The sequence below is a fragment of the Macrobrachium nipponense genome, chromosome 17 (assembly GCF_015104395.2).
Source record: "Macrobrachium nipponense isolate FS-2020 chromosome 17, ASM1510439v2, whole genome shotgun sequence".
Taxonomy (NCBI): domain Eukaryota; kingdom Metazoa; phylum Arthropoda; class Malacostraca; order Decapoda; family Palaemonidae; genus Macrobrachium; species Macrobrachium nipponense.
This window is the reverse complement of record NC_087210.1, coordinates 57,255,136-57,272,381: the sequence shown is the minus strand read 5'-3', so window position 1 is coordinate 57,272,381 and position 17,246 is coordinate 57,255,136. Positions and strand designations below refer to the sequence as shown.

General features: G+C 39.7%; 1 protein-coding gene across 1 annotated transcript in view; it reads left to right on the top strand.

Annotated features, from left to right (window-relative positions):
- The first annotated feature begins 295 nt into the window (after nt 1-295).
- The window catches only part of LOC135196251 (RNA pseudouridylate synthase domain-containing protein 1-like), a 44,582-nt gene continuing 27,631 nt past the window's right edge, over nt 296-17,246 (top strand). Inside the window, exons 1-2 of the mRNA XM_064222936.1 lie at nt 296-511; nt 2,266-2,422. Coding sequence (XP_064079006.1) covers nt 2,270-2,422 — 153 coding nt within the window. The 5' untranslated portion in view covers nt 296-511; nt 2,266-2,269. The remainder of the gene's footprint in view (nt 512-2,265; nt 2,423-17,246) is intronic.

The window sequence follows — 17,246 nt, the reverse complement described above, 5'->3', positions numbered from 1 at the left end:
CTGTTTTTTTTTTCCTTTCTTTTGTAGGGTTTTACGACTGAATATAAATGTTCGGTGCTGCCCTCCACTCTGCATATATCACAAACCTCTCCCGTTTATTTACACCGCAATTTAACCTTGTCTAATACTATATTCAGCATGCGTTTCATTATCATACACGCAACCTTTCTTTCAGGTTCCCTGGCAACAAATTTCCACGGAGTTTTCTATGAACATTATCTTCTTCAGTTTCCTCATCTCTTCCAATGTCTCTTCAATATCTAACTAAATCTTTATCTTTATTTCCTTTTTCAATGCCTTTGTGACGTACTCTCTCTTTACGTTAATCACTATGTTATGTCTAGTATATATATGGTGGTTCTGTTATTTTGGTTTATCGAGAGCTCTTCTTCCGTTTATTTGTGTCAGGAATGTTAGGCTAATGCGGCTCACTAACGGCTCGGCTGTTATTCGGAATTTTGAGCTGACATCGAAAGTACTTCTGCAGTTTAATGGCGTGGTATCGTAATAGGTAGATCTACATAACTATTCGTAATATTTTAAGTTTGCAGCCAAAAGCTGTATTATTTCATGCTTACTAAGTTTCTGTGGAACCTGCAGGTGGTGAAGCCGATACTTTACCCAAGGTTCTTAGGTCAGCTACAGGCAAAGAGGTGGTTAACCTATGGTCCTTAACTTCCAGTGCAGACCTACCTAGCTTCCAACCTTAATTAGGCTTAAACCAACCTTGAATGAATTACCTACCTAGCCTATTTAGCGAAAGGACGTGTGATGGCCATCAGCCTGGTTTCCCTTGTTACCTAGTACCTAGCCCTATACCTAGGCTAATTCAGGGGAAACCAGGCTGATTCCCTTGTTAATTCATAGCTAAGCGCTGAATGGCCTTTGCTGCCCCAGTGCTTGGTGTCACACCTAAACTTTATAGCTAAAACCAACCAACCTTGTTAATTCATGTCTTGGATTACCTTAATTTTACTTCAATTTTTGTAGCCTGGCTAGGTTAACCTTTTTTAAGCTTAAGTCTGCAGAATAGCCTAGTAGGCTGTTAATAGCTAGCTAGGCTGCAGCCTACTACTACCTGTTTAATGAGGGCTTCGTAACTGAAGTGTAGTGGGTAGAATGTGGCGGAGTGATTATGGGCCGGAAAGGTGTTGTGCGGCCTGGCCAACTAAACTGTAAACTACCCAGATAGTCTTAGGGTATAGGCTAGCTACATAGCCAGGTTACAAAATTAAAGTTAGATTACCTAGTATGTACTCCAAGCCATGAATTAAGAAAACCAAACTTGGGACTACTACTAAAACTTGGTGATACAAGCTCACAGTTATGCCACAAGGCTATTAGGCTAGAGCCAGGGACAGTTTCTGGTTCAATACATTAACCATATATTTTCATGCTAGGCTATATCGTCTTGTTTTACATAGTGGCCACCTCTCCCAGTTAATGGCCACCTTCCCAAAAAAGTACACTTGAATTTGCTACCCATGAGCATTAGTCAAGAGTTGTGGCCCATACAGGCAGCACATCATGACTTCTATACTCCTCTTGAAGTAGTAAGTGTTTTCTCCTGAATTATAAAATAATGGCATAGCTAACTCAATTGCTTTTTCGGGAAGCAGCCATGTTCCGGGAAAGGTGGCTGCTCTGTCGCCAATCAGCTTCAGGAAACAATGTAATACAAAGCCTTTTGTACAATTACTGGGTTCACACATAACCACCAGGTTGCCAATTATTCCTCCAAAGAGGAATATCAGTTGCAAACAATGCATGGTGCCCTCTTGAATTTTTTACTAGGTTTATATGTACAAGGTGAGTTTGGTCCCATGAGTGATGTCATACAGAAACACACCCAGGCACTTTGATTAGTAACCTATTGTTTAAAAATTTATCATAACAGGTATCCAGTGAAAGCTTTTTTTTTTTTTTTTACCAGTATAAGAGAGAATAAGATAAATTGAAAATGAAAAAATAACTATTTTGTTTACCATCTCTAAGGAAAAATGAGGTATTCTTATACTTAAAGGAGTATGCATAAGACTCTATGGAAATTTTGTGTGGGGTAACATGTAATATAGATTTAAGGGCACTTTGTGATGGGATATTGAACTAAAAAAGAAAAAAAAACTTAATCTTTGCCTTTTTATTGGGTTTTTACTAACTTTTTTCATTTTTATGATTTCTCAAAATTCTTTTAAAGAAAAAGTAATGTGAAAAGTCATGACCATTTTATTTACTACTAAATATATATATGTTGTTAATTCCCAGGTGAATGGAGTGGTTTTATGGACTTGGGACCATTATAATTGATGGTATGGTTGTCATAGGTTGGCATCGGTTCAGACGCAAAGTAGTACATTTACTGATTGGATTTGTGAGGCAAAAACTTGGAGATAATGTATCACCTACGATACAAGATATAGAGGTAAGGCTAGCAACCCTACTTTCTGTATACAAGTGTCATCCTTGGTTTTTACCCATCTTACTACAAAAACATTGTATCTGTATAGAGTATTTCTGCAATCAAGATATATTTTCAAATAAGTAACTTACCAAGTAAGTAATTTAGCTATTCTTTAGCCTTGTGCGTCAAACTTTAATTTCAAAATATTGCATTAACGCTTCCGTTGCAGTGTAGTTGACAAGCCTCGCCCAATGCACAGGTCTAGCTGGTAATGACAATAGCTGGCTGGCTCATTCTTCATTTGCCGCACGTACGAGTAACACCGTGTGCTAACTGCTGGAAGCCCTATTTCACCAGGTGTTAGAAAGTGATTTATTTGCAGATAGTCGGTGAAGTATTATCACTTTTGAGTAGCTTCTAGCAGCTGATTTGCTTTTGTTACTTTAGAATAGCTCTTTTCATTTAGTTATGTCTGGTTCAAGTGATTCTAGCATTTGCTAATGTAGGAAAGGATGTAAGGCTAGGATAACTAAGTTTAGCTGTGATGCACATACCAAATGCAGTAATTGTAGGGGACAGGTGGGTTCTCAAGATAATACTTGTGATGAGTGTAAGGATTGGGATGTAAGGATTTGGAAGGTTCTTGAAACTCATCTTAGTAAACTTGAAAGGAATAGGAAGAGAAAGGCGGCTGTTAGGACCGAGAGTAGGGCTTCGGTCAGTCTAGCTTCTACTCCTGGTCACAATCATTCTCATATTCAGTCCTCCTTCTATCATTCCACATACTCCTGTGCTTAGCTCTCATGCTTCTAACCCCAATGCTATTGCCAACCTTGAATCCAGGTTTGATAAGAAGTCAGACCTTGTAGTGAGCTCTGTGTCTGATAGGGCATCCATAGGTGGAAGTGGAGGAGGTGGCTTCTCGTCTCGTCAGCTCTCCTAGATGAAGGTCCCATTGAGTGGTGGCCACCGATCTTGGGCCCGGCACCTACTCCTCGTCACCCGTCTACCACTCTCAAGATGAGCCTTCTCTGGTACCCATGAGGCAACAGCTTTCCGAGATTTTGAGCTTCATTAGAAAACTCTCATCTTTAAGCCTCCTCAGGTCGTATTCCAGTCTCCACTCTCGTCAGAAGATGAAGAGGGGAGTAATCAAGATACGTACTGTTCTTTCTTCAGCATATGCAGCTCTTCTTCACTACCTGTTGGCGACCTTTCCATCCTTCTGTGCTTCATATGCCTCAGCATCTCCTGCTTGTTCATTTCTTCCTGATGAGGAGCCACCCAAAAGATAGCTCCAGGCTCTCTTAAGATGGTTCTTTCTTTGTCATTGAATGCGCTTTAAGAAATCCAAGACTGGCTCTCTTCCAAGAGAGCAAGGCTAGGCTACTTTTGCCCATCCTCCTTCTCATCTGGTTAAAAGGAGATACCTGTTGCATGCCATCACGCTGCCTCCTCCCAAGGGGGCTTCTCCAGCCTCATTGATTCTTCTTGTTATGTGGCTTTAGTTTCGACTAAAATTATGTTCTCTTTGGTGGAGCTGGACCACTTATTTAACCCTTAATGGATGGATTGATCCTGTAAATAAACAATATTAAGCACCATCGATTTTGAAAGAATCGGGTGGGAAAGAGGTGCCAATACCTTTATAGCCCATAAATTCACTCATGGCAACTTTTACACTAGCTAAAATCATGAGTGTGAGCATCTCAGGACTTCAGTTCTGCTTCTGACTTGAAGGGGAAATGTACTGAGTCTCTCTCCATGACATCTTTTTGTAAATTTGCTTATAAATATACCAAGGGGTTGCTGTTGGTTTTAGTTCTTGTCTTTTATGATAGTATGTCAGTTGTAAATGCAATTTTGCAAAGAAAAGTACAAAGAAATATTAGAAAAAACATACAAATAAAAAAGTTACTGAATCTTTGTTCTCGGTAAATTTACATAAATATTTTTCAACAAATATGCTAAGAATGTGTTACTGATTTTATTTCTTATCTGTTTTGATATTGTGCAAGCTGTAATTATAATTTTACAAAATACAATAAAATTATCTATCTGAATAAACATACAGGTTGGTAAAATTTACAATTATCTTGTAAAAGAGATCCCACAAGGGGTTGTAAATAGTAATTTTATTGCAGTGTCTTACCAAACAATTATACAGCTGTAGGTTCCCTACGAATGGCAGACAATAGATTCAAAACTTCCGCTGTGGCGCTGCCATTGCTGATGTAGGTAACGTCATCTCCCTCCACTCGAGGGAGCTACAGGTACAACTGCCCAGGTAACATCAATTCGTTCTCTACCGGCTTCTGGTGAACATCGATGGTTGGTGTGGACATTTTTTTCATTTGTTGGGAAGAATTTCTTACCAATATCAGTGAAGTATTCGACTTTATGTTTTGTGGGATTGAAGCTATTTAGCTGAATTTCTTTTCTGCACTTTTGTGGCTTTACCATCATATCAGACTCTAGTCCTTCAGTAGTTAGTTTTTGTGCCGGAGGGTGCAAAACTAGGTTAGTTAAACCAGTATATGATTTGCACACTAAGTGCATTAAGTGTAGGGGTTGTGAGTGCTCTAGAGAGTCTACTTGTGATGAATGAAAGGATTGGAGTGAACAACAGTGGAAAGTTTTTGTTTCTCACTTGGGGAAGGTAATTAAGGATAGGAAGAGGAAAGCGGCTCTCAGAGCTGAAAGTAAGATAGTATAGCTGCTTCTGCTTGTTCTATCGAAGCACCTGCTCCGATCCCTTCTTCTTCTCCTCTTATTATGTCTCCAATCTTGAGTCCTCCTACTCCTGCACCTGTAACTACCTTGCTAATTTGATGTATTAGCTAATACTGTTATGCAGTTAGGTTTATCTGTAAAGTCTTTCTTGGAAAAGACTTCTAGTGAAGTGAAGTGTCAGTGCAGTAGACGACTGGCTTCTCCGCTCCTCTTTGGAAAGTCAGTGTATGAAGGATCTCAAGAGGACTTTTTCATTAACTCACTCGTTAGGTCTTCTTATAAATGAGGAGAAATCTCAGCTAATACCGACTCAGAGCATTCTCTATTTGGGGATGACTCTGAACTCTCAAGTTTTTCAGGCTTTTCTATCATCAAAAAGAGTCTAGTCGTGTATGGAAGTAGTCCAGGACTTCCTGGACCGCAAGTCCTGTTCCACCAACCATTGGACCAGTCTGTTAGGAACACTAGCTTCAGTGGAACAGTTCGTCAAACTCGGAAGGCTGCATATGAGGCCCCTACAATTCTTCCTGAAGGTATCATGATGCAGGAAGACTCAACTAGACTCGACAGTATTCTTTATTACAGACGAAATCAAGGAGGACTCAGCGTGGTGGCTTTCAAAACCAAGACTGGTAGAGGGTCTTTAGCTTAGTCCGCTCCACCCAACCCTTCAGTTCTTCTCAGACGCATCCGACGCAGGTTGGGGAGCCCTGTTGGGGAAGAACGAAGCGCCAGGGAAGTGGTCGGAAATTCAGCGCTCTTGTCATATCAGCGTGAAGGAACTATTAGCAGTGTACCTGGGGCTTCAGGCATTCTCTCATCTCGTGACGGGACAGGTGGTAGCAGTTCACGGAGACAACTCCACAGCGCTTTCCTACATCAGGAAACAAGGGGGAACATGTTCCTTCACCCTCTACAACCTTGCAAAAAATCTGCTTCTGTGGGCAGAGAAATGTCAAGTTTCATTGATCCCTCGATTTGTTCAAGGGAAAATTAATGTGTTGGCGGACGAACTAAGTCGACGTCACCAAGTTTGCCGTTGGAATGGACTCTCGATGCCAAGGTCTGCCTAGACCTATGGAAGCTTTGGGGAAAGCCGATGATAGACCTATTTGCAACTTCAATGAACAACCGCCTTTGGCTGTTCTGCTCTCCAGTCCTGGACCCTCTTGCATGGTCAGTCGACTCAATGTTACTAGACTGGTCGGGCCTGGAAGCGTACGCCTTTCCCCCATTCGGCCTGATAAGACAGGTGCTAAGGAAAGTGTCATTTCATGAAAAATTTTCACTGACACTAGTCACTCCGTTCTGGCCAAGGAAGGAATGGTTCTTAGATCTCCTCAACTTGCTCGTAGATTTCCCCAGGCTTCTTCCGTTAAAGAGATGTCTACTCAAACAACTGCACTTCGCAAGATTCAACCAAGGATTATCCGCTATGGCACTGACAAGATTCAGACTGTCAGGAGTCCTCGTCAGAGCAAAAGGTTTTTCGAAACGAGCTGCAAAGCTATCATGGACTGCAGAGGAAATTCTTCTAACAGACTATACCAGTCTAAATGGGGAGTGTTTCGAAAATGGTGTAAACAAACTAGTCTCTTCTTCTGAGACATCTGTGAACGAAATAGCGGATTTCCTTCTCTTCTTAAGGGACGTTAAGCGCTTAGCGCCTTCGACAATTAGGGGATATAGAGCGATGCTGGCTTCAGTTTTTAAACACAGAGGATTAAACCTATCCATGAATAGTGATCTTTCGATCTAATTAAATCGTTCGAGACTTCCAAATCGTCAAAGGACTCGATAGCATGGAATCTCGATATAGTACTTAAACGGCTTTCGGGCCTTCCATTTGAGCCGCTACTGTCTTCATCTATGGGGAATCTCACCAAGAAGACACTATTTTTAGTTGCATTAGCATCAGCTAGACGAGTTAGCGAGCTACACGAGATGGACAAAAAGGTGGGATTTTCTCAAGGCAACGCAGGTTGCTCCGTGGAGCTCAATTTTCTCGCGAAAAACAAGAATCCTACTAATCCTTGGCCACGTAAGTTCATCTTCAAGAACCTGACAGACTTGATAGACCAGGAAGAAGAAGAAAGACTCTCATGTCCCGTGCGGGCATTTAGATATTACCTCTGCAGAACGGAGAAAATTGGAAGTCAGTCAAATCGTTTGTGGTGGCTCTGTTAAAAATCCCTCTCACCCTCTCTCAAAAAACGCTTTCTCCTTTTTTCTGAGAGAATTAATTGTCGAAGCGCACACTCAAGGTAACAATGCACGAAGTTAGAGCGGTAGCAACTTCCCTAGTTTTTTTACCCAACTTGTCGCTATCCGCTATCCTTCAAAGTACCTTTTGGAGGTCTAAATCTGTGTTCTCTATGTATTACTTGAAAGAAATTGAGACAGTGTTCGAAAATTGTAAGTCTCTCGGTCCACTTTCGGTAGCTGGCATGGTGTTGGGGGAAACAACATACTCTGTTATTTTTCGCCTTGTATCAAGGTTGATGAGTTAAAGGGAAGTCTGGGGGTACAATGTACTTGGAGTACTCACCAGTCATTTTGTTTTAGTTAGGTGGGTATAGGTTTTTAATTCGGTGTAGGTGACTGTTGTTGTGTTTTCTTGTTGGTTATTTCTGGTCTTAGCCCAGGGCAAGGGCAATATTTTGTTGTATCTTTGTTGAGTCAGCGGTGAACACCATGACTATGAGGATATTCCACTCCATGTAGAGGCACTCATTGGTCATACTCCAAGCCTTCTACTTCGTAAGATGAGCACCGACCAGAGGCAGTATTCTCTTGCAGTAGCTCTCTTACAAGGTAAGGTACAACAGGCTCTAATAGTGCTTTTGGGTCTTTTTTCAAGAATCATATGTTATTTTTGAATTAAGCTTACATCCACAGCCCCCCATCCTTGCAATGGGTGATCAGCTGTATATAATTGTTCGGTAAGACACTGCAATAAAAATGGAATTTTTATAATAAAATGAAATTTGATTGCATACTTACCGAACAATTATTAATTAAAGCCCTCCCTACTCCCCACAGGTGGATGGCTGGGCAGAACGAATTGATGTTACCTGGGCAGTTGTACCTGTAGCTCCCTCGAGTGGAGGGGGATGACGTCACCTTCATCAGCGATGGTGGCGCCACCGCGTTAGTTTTGAATCTATTGTCTGCCATTCATAGGGAACCTACAACTGTTTAATTGTTCGGTAAGTATGCAATAAAATTTCATTTTATTATAAAAATTCCATTTTTCAACTTCTCGTGGAAGATAGGGAAAATTTTTTAGAATTTTTTTCTTTCACCATGTGCATTTGCATATTTTCCTCTTTCCATTGATGTGTTTTTTTCGTAAATTTGCTGACCTCCAAGTTTTGCTGGCATTGGGTGCGGCATATCGATATGTTACCCTAGCTCCTAAGGGGTAAGTAACTCTTCAAAGTTTTTGAAGTATAATCATCTTGTTAGATTGGAGGGTGGAAGCCCTGGCAAAGAAGATAGAAGATTTCAAGGACTTGGATGAGCACTTTGCAGCAGATTTTTTCAGTGTGCTTTCATGCACAGAAAAAGCTATAAGGGATGGCTCGTTAGAACTCGTCACCCTTTTCTCTTTCGGAAAAGAGAGAACTTTGGTCCGCCTTCACCATGAGTAGTCACAGTCGCAGAGGTCAGGGTTGCTATTTTCGCGCCTGGACTTGCTTCTCATTTATCCTCAGTCAATCTGGAAGAGATTGCTTCGGATCTCCAGAAGAAGTCCACTCAAGATCTCTTAACTCAAGTCTTCCAAGCCCCTCAAGAGTTCTTCGTTGTCCTCTTTCATGAAAGCAAGCATAAGTTGCAGTTCCCCTCTAGCTCCGTCAAGAGGTACTCTTTCAAGACTTTCTACAAAAAGTGAGCTAGAAGTCCTTTGTGCCCTGGTAGGAGCCAGACCTCTCCTTTTTTAGGAGAAGTGGGATCACAGAGGGGTAGACCAATGGATCGTCAAGATTCTGAAGGAGGGCCACTTAATTCTTTTCATGGAGAACCCTCCTTTAGTCACCTCTCCCATCACCTTGACAGCCTACTCAGCAGGCTCAGAGAAGCATTTGGCCCTTTTGAAGGAAGTAGCCTTTCTCCTGAAAAGAACCATAGAAGTTGAGGACATCAGCACAGAGGGCTTCTAGTACAATTGTCTATTTGTAGTTCCCAAGGTGTTGTGGGGCTGGAGACCAGTCCTAGACGAAAGTGTTCTCAATCACTTCATAAGGAAGACGAAGTTCAAGATGGAAACAAAGCAGTGAGTCTTGTCATCCATTCACCCGGGTGTTTGGATGATAATGTTGGACATGCAAGAAGCTTACTTCCTTATCCCCATCCGTCCAGACTTCAGGAAGTACCTGAGGCTCATCTTCCAGGCCAAAGTCTTCCAGTTTCTCTCTCTCTCTGCTTCGACCTCTCCACGGCACCTCAAGTGTTTACTTGAGTCCTGTCTCTCTAGCCATATGGCTTCACCTGATCAGCATCAATATCAGCCTTTACATGCACAACTGGCTTCTTCTCAACTCTCGAACGTTGCGGGTTTTCAGTACCCCAATAGAGTCTGCAACTGCTTCTAGATGATCCACAGTTTTCTTGTCCTCTCGTGTTCAGCCCGCCAATGGAGACCTTCATCAGGTTAGGCAGATTGCACACAAGAGTATCAAGAGTATAGTGGTCCAATTCTACCTGAAAGCCAACAGGGACAGGAAAACTCAGCCAGACTCTGTAATTTTCCCCATCACCTGGGAATAAAATCGGACCTCCAGTGGTGGCTGTCTGAAGCAAGACTTTTCAGGGAAAGTCTCTTCATCCTCCGAGCCCCGACCTAGACTTCTACTCAGACACCTCAGATCTAGGCTGGGAGCCTTCCTAGGGAGACAAGAAGTTTCCAGGATGTGGTACCCAGACAAACAGAAACTTCATATAAATGTCAGGGAGTTAAAGGCCATTCATGTAGGCCTTCAGTACTTTGTGACCATGATTTGCAACAAGATAGTGGTAGTACATGCAGACAACACCACTGCTTGTTGTACAGTAAACCTCCCATATTCGTGGGGGATGTGTACCAGACCCCCAGCAAATAGTTAAAAGCCATGAATACTCAGAACCCCTTTTAAAAAGGTTTATAACTGCCTATCTTAAAAGTTCAAATACCAAATGTATACCTTAAATAACATCCTACATCAAAATTACCTGAAATTATTATCTCATTATTGTATTAATCTTTGAGATTATATTATTAATATCATTTCAAAGTCATCTTAAACATCAGTCCCTGTAAGGATATATACATACGTACTTCAAACACTTCCAGCCAAAACACACACACACACACACACACACAGAAGGAGAGAGAGAGAGACACACACACACAGAAGGAGAGAGAGAGAGAGAGAGAGAGAGAGAGAGAGAGAGATAAATATCATTGGCCTGCAAATTGGCAACACTCCCCCACCTGTCACATTAACTTTACATATTTCACCGCTGTGGCTTCAAGCTTCTTTGCAGTTAAAAACAAAAGATGAGAGAAAGGATATTTTCTTACGCATTTTGTATTTACAGTTTTATTATTATTTTTTTTTTCTGGTTTATTACAGTCCTCCAATTCGACTGGGTGGTATTTATAGTGTGGGGTTCTGGGTTGCATCCTGCCTCCTTAGGAGTCCATCACTCTTTTTACTATGTGCGCCCTTTCTAGGATCACACTCTTCTGCATGAGTCCTGGAGCTACTTCAGCCTCTTTTTCCAGATTCCTTTTCAGGGATTTTGTGATTGTGCCTAGTGTTCTTATGATTATGGGTACAATTTCCACTGGCATATCCCATATCCTTCTTATTTCTATTTTCAGGTCTTGATACTTATCTATTTTTTCCCTTTCTTTCTCTTCAACTCTGGTGTCCCATGGTATTGCAACATCAATGAGTGATACTTTCTTCTTGATTTTGTCCATCAACGTCACGTCTGGTCTATTTGCACGTATCACTCTATCTGTTCTGATACCATAGTCCCCGAGGATCTTTGCCTGATCGTTTTCTATCACCCCTTCAGGTTTGTGCTCGAACCACTTATTACTGCAAGGTAGCTGGTATTTCTTGCACAGGCTCCAGTGGAGGGCTTTTGCCACTGAATCATGCCTCTTTTTGTACTGGTTCTGTGCAAGTGCCGGACATTCGCTTGCTATGTGGTTTATGGTCTCATTTTTTGTATTGCACTTCCTACATATGGGAGAGATGTTATTTCCATCTATCGTTCTTTGGATACATCTGGTTCTTAGGGCCTGATCTTGTGCTGCTGTTATCATTCCTTCAGTTTCCTTCTTGAGCTCTCCCCTCTGTAACCATTGCCATGTGTCATCACTGGCCCAGTTCTTTAGTCTCTCTCGTTTTGTCCTTGCATTGGTTTATTATTATTATTATTATTATTACAATGGTACCTCGACATACGAAAGGCTCAACTTACGAAAAACTCGAGATACGAAAGCAAATATGAAAAATTTTACAGCTCTACATACGAAAAGTTTTCAAGATACGAAAGGTCGTTGCTGTAAAGTCCCGAGATTCGCCCGGACCACCGAGAACAATTTTAAAACTCCCGCACCGCCAACTGAGTAAACTCGCCACCATCTTCCCGCTCTCCCATTGGTTCCTGATGCTAGTCACCCCATAAGGTCCTGCTCTCCTATTGGTCAGCATCTAACCCTTGTGCTTTAAGTATTCTATTGGTAAAAGGATGCTATAAATTGAAAAACTTATTCATGCAATACATTTAATAAAAAAAAACATTAGGTAAAGATAGAATAAAGAATAGAAATGAATGGTTATTATACTGTTTGGTAGTTTCAGTAGTTGAAGAGAGATAATGAAAATTTATGGCTTACTGTGTAAAGTGATTGCTTGGCGATTGTCCGATACTCGTAAGTGCTGGATGTAAACAGAAGTTTGGAAGCTTTTTTTTTTTTGTTTTTGTTGTGTTATATGTTTAATGGTTATTAATAATTATTTGAAATGAGTACATGCAATACATTTGATAAAAATAATTGTGAATTAGATATCATAAAATATAAAATAAATCCGACTGCCAACAAATACGTATTTTTTAGAATTCTTCTTCTGTTTTAATATTACGTTACGTATACGTATGTTTCATTATAGCTGTCAGTAACTCGGTATCTCCATTAGGTAAAGATAGAATAAAGAATAGAAATGAATGGTTATTATACTGTTTGGTAGTTTCATTAGTTGAAGAGAGGGAGCACTTACAGATTGGCGGGCCCACACGACCGCCGACCGAAATCGGCGGAAGAACACCAAAACCAATATGGCGGCGATACCAAAACAACAAGAAACAAAGTAGGGAGCTACTACAGATCTGCGACGATCGATTTATGTGTGCTGTCAGTAAGGCCGTGGCGGAACGGCGCTTCACGCCTTATCCGCATATTTAAAGATTCTTGGCAGGCACGGCATGTTCTGGCAAGAGGTAATGTTGCGCTGCGCACACTAACCACAGGGGTTACAGTAAGGCTACTTACCGTGGCGGATGGATTTGGGTGTCGCGATACCAAAACAACAACAAACAAAGTAGGGAGCAACTGGCCTAGTAAAGTGTAAACAACCCGAAGAGAGATACTAATGAAAATTTATGGCTTACTGTGTGCTAGGAAAAATGATTGCTTGGCGTTCGTTCGGTACTCGTAAGACGGGTAAGAGCTGAATGTAAACAATCGATTGGAAGATTTTTTTTTTTTGTATTATAGTTAATGATTAATTAACCCTTAAACGCCGAAGCGGTAAAAAAAAGTGTCTCCCGTGTGCCGGAGACGTTTCAGAGTGAGCGCGGAAGCGGAAAAAATATTTTTTTCAAAAAATGACAGCGCGCTTAGTTTTCAAGATTAAGAGTTCATTTTTGGCTCCTTTTTTTGACATTGCCTGAAGTTTAGTATGCAACCATCAGAAATGAAAAAAATTATCATTATCATATATAAATAATGCGATATATGATAGCGCAAAAACGAAATTTCATATATAATTGTATTTAAATCGCGTTGTGCGCAAAACGGTTAAAGGTAACAAGTTACTTTCTTTTTCGTTGTAATGTACATCATTTTGGTATATAACACATTGTAAAACGATAAAAGCAACACAGAGAAAATATTATCACAAAATAATGCATGAATTCGTAACGCGCGGACGTAAACAAATAATTTTTTCAAAAATACACCATAAATCTAAATATGTATTGTCCTAGAGACTTCCAATTTCTTTCAAAATGAAGACAAATGATTGAATATTACTATACTGTAAGAATATTAGCTTACAAATGCAGTTTTCGACCATATCTGACGAGTTAAATTTGACCGAATGTCGAATTTTTTTTATATATATTTTTTTATATGCAATTATTTCGGAAATAAGAAAAGCTACAACTTTCAAATATTTTTCGTTTTATTCTACATGAAATTGCGCACATTTTCATATATAAAACTCTATGAAATGCCTAATATGAAACGGAGCAAATATTCTGAGAATGGGACTTTCGCATTTCAGAGATTTGTGGCGGAGAATCCGCGCGCGGAGGGAAGGAAAGTTTTTTTTAAAAATTCACCATAAATTTAAATATTTTGCTAGAGACTTCGAATTTGTTTCACAATGAAGATAAATGACTGAATATTACTAGACTGTAAGAGTTTTATCTTACAATTGCGTTTTTCGACCATTTCGGTAGAGTCAAATTTGACCGAACGTGGTTTTTTTTCTATTTATCGTGATTTATATGCAAATATTTCAAAAATGAGAAAAGCTACAACCTTCAACTATTTTTAGTTGTATTATACATGAAATTGCGCACATTTTCATATATAAAACTTTATGTAACGGCTAATTTAAAATGGTGCAAACATTACCACAATCGCACGTATGATTTTTTTGGAAGAGTTACCGCGCGGACGTAAAGAAAATGTTATTTTTTCCATAAATTCACCATAAATCGAAATATTGTGCTAGAGACTTCCAATTTGTTGCAAAATTAAGGTAAATGCTTGAATATTACTAGAATATAAGCGTTTTAGCTTACAATTGCGTTTTTCGACCATTTCGGTAGAGTCAAAGTTGACCGAAGGTTGAAAATTTGTCACTTATCATTTTTTATATGAAAATATTTCAAAATTGATAAAAAGCTATAACCATGGGTTGTTTTAGTTGTATTGGTGCATGAAAATGCGCACATTTTTCATATATCAAACTTTATGTAAACGGCTAACTTTAAAATGGATGCAAACATTACCACAAATCGCATGTATGATTTTTTTTCGGAAGAGTTACCGCGCGGACGTAAGGAAAAAGTTTTTTCATAAATTCACCATAAATCAAAATATTGTGCTAGAGACTTCCAATTAGTTGCTAAATTAAGGTAAATGATTGAATATTACTAAAATATAAGAGTTTTAGCTTACAATTGCGTTTTTCGACCATTTTGGTAGAGTCAAAGTTGACCGAAGGTTGAAATTTTGGCACTTTTCGTTATTTATATGAAAATATCTCAAAGCCTATAAAAGCTACAATCATGAGTATTTTTTTGCTGTATTCTACATAAAAATGCGCACATTTTCATATATAATACTACATGTAACGGCTAATTTAAAATGGTAAAAAAATTATGTCAAAGTGACGAAATAATTTCCGAGATGTGTCACAGATACTTTTTAGTGCGGCAAGAAAGAAATTCGCGCTTGCGCGCCTGCGTAACAATTGTAAACAAAACAACACCTTGATCCGTGAACTCCCAGCATCCCCCAAGGCGCGTGATTCAAGAGTTTTCGGCTGGTAGGCCTAAAAGTATTTTTCCGCAAATTTTTAAAAAAACTTTTGTATGTTGACGTAAAATACGTCCAGTCGGCACCCGAGAGACAAAAAATGTCGACGTAAAATACGTCCAGTCGGCGTTTAAGGGTTAATAATTATTTGATATATATACATTTTATTGGCATATTCTAAGCTTTTAGCTCTTAGGTTTAGATGTCAGAATCATAGACTAGGCTACAGTAGCAACCGCTAACATAGGCTAGGCTTATTGATAAGGGACATATGTATGCTAAAGTCCTAATATATGCAGTAAAAATGGGGTTGAACATTACATGCAGTTGAATATTACTCTAGTATGTACAGTATTTTGCCTTTTTGGAGTCATATTTCTTCCGTCGGATCGGCGTCGTAACCCTAGAACACGTGTTTTAGGCCTGGAAATATAATTTACTGGGGTGTTTTTGGAGGGCTTGGAACGGATTAGCCATTTTACATGTAAAATGTGGTCCAAGATACGAAAACCTCATGATACGAAGGGCGCCTCGGAACGGATTAATTTCGTATCTCGAGGTACTACTGTATTATTATTATTATTATTATTATTATTATTATTATTATTATTATTATTATTATTATGATGATGTTAGAAAATATTAATAAACATATACAAGTACAGGCAGTCCCCGGGTTTCGACGTGTTCGGCTTACGACGTTCCGAGGTTAAGGCGCTTTTCAATTATATTCATCAGAAATTATTGCCAGGGATACGACGCATGTTCCAGGGTTACGATGCCTACAACACTGATCTAGCAGATGAAATATGTCACCTAAAATGCAAAATAATCAATTTTAATACAATCAACTTACCTGTCAGATATATACATAGCTAAGACTCCGTCGTCCCCGACAGAAATTCAAATTTCGCGGCACACGCTGCAGGTAGGTCAGGTGATCTACCGCCCTGCCCTGGGTGGCAGGACTAGGAACCATTCCCGTTTTCTATCATATTTTCTCTGTCGCTTGGAATGTAAACAACGTTTGCAGTTCCTCCTGACTTGGTTTTTGGATTTCATCGCCATCGATCTTCTGGGCTATCTTTTGCAGGGAAGTACTGGGTCTTTGGTTCGGCATACGCATATTAATTTGTTTTAATAACTTTGGCTTCGAAAATTTCGAAGAATTGTTTGCGTGTAACTACCGAACTTTTCGGTAGACACTCACATAGTTTGCAAGAAGGGAAATTTTAATATTTATTCATTAATAACGTGTAGTAAATGTTAGAATTGATTGAGGAAGTTTAAGCTAACTTCCTTCTTGAGGAAGTCAGAAAAAATAGAATTTGTTATGCTTCCTTTAGAAGTTATAGCTCTCGTACTAACGAGCAGTTAGAGCATTAACAATACTAGTAGTGTTGTATCCTCATCTCCTTCTTACTTCACAGAATCTTCAAATTCATATTGCAATTTGAAGACAAAGGAATGTAGCTCAAAATACGAGCTATTGAAAGGTAAGAAGTGATTTTAGTGTTCCCCTTTGCAGTGGAGGGTGCGTCTGATAGGCTCTGTCTCGCTCCCAGGCCTAGACCTCTTCCAAGCTCCCATGCCCAGAGGAGAAGGAAAGTCGAAAGCCTTACGGAGGTTATAGAGAATCTCCACCGGTCAGGCGTCCCCTCGGCAGGTTCTGTAGCACGTCCCAGACTGCCAAGTTCGCCATTGGAAAGGCGTCCTATAATAATGAGGGTGCGCCCGATCGGCTCTGTCTCGCTCTCAGGCCTAGACCTCTTCCAAGCTCACAAACCCAGAGGAGAAGGAATGTCGAAAGCCGTAAGGAGGTTTCAGAGAATCACCTCCGGTCGGGTGTCCCCTCGGCAGGATCTGTAGTAGCGTCCCAGACTGCCTAGGATAACCGTTGGAAAGGTATCCTATAATAGTGATTTCGTTATCCGATTCCTCATCGGATTGATTGATTGATTGATTGTGAGTTATCTGGCGTCACAACTACCAGGGTCACCGACGCCGAATACTAAATGTGATCTTTTAACTTTTATAATATATTATACAACATTCAAAATAACTTTATCTTTATGAGAGATATATAAATTTTATTTAAAAAATAAATTAAATTTCTGATAAAAATATAAATAATATTCTGATAAAAAGAATTGTGATTGATCACATAACAGTAAAACTATTAAAAAGAAAAAAAAAAGTATATACTAAGACAGCACAGCTGTCAGATATATTTGAGAAGACCAGCTTCTTTGATAAAAGAGATAACGTTATTAACACACATGC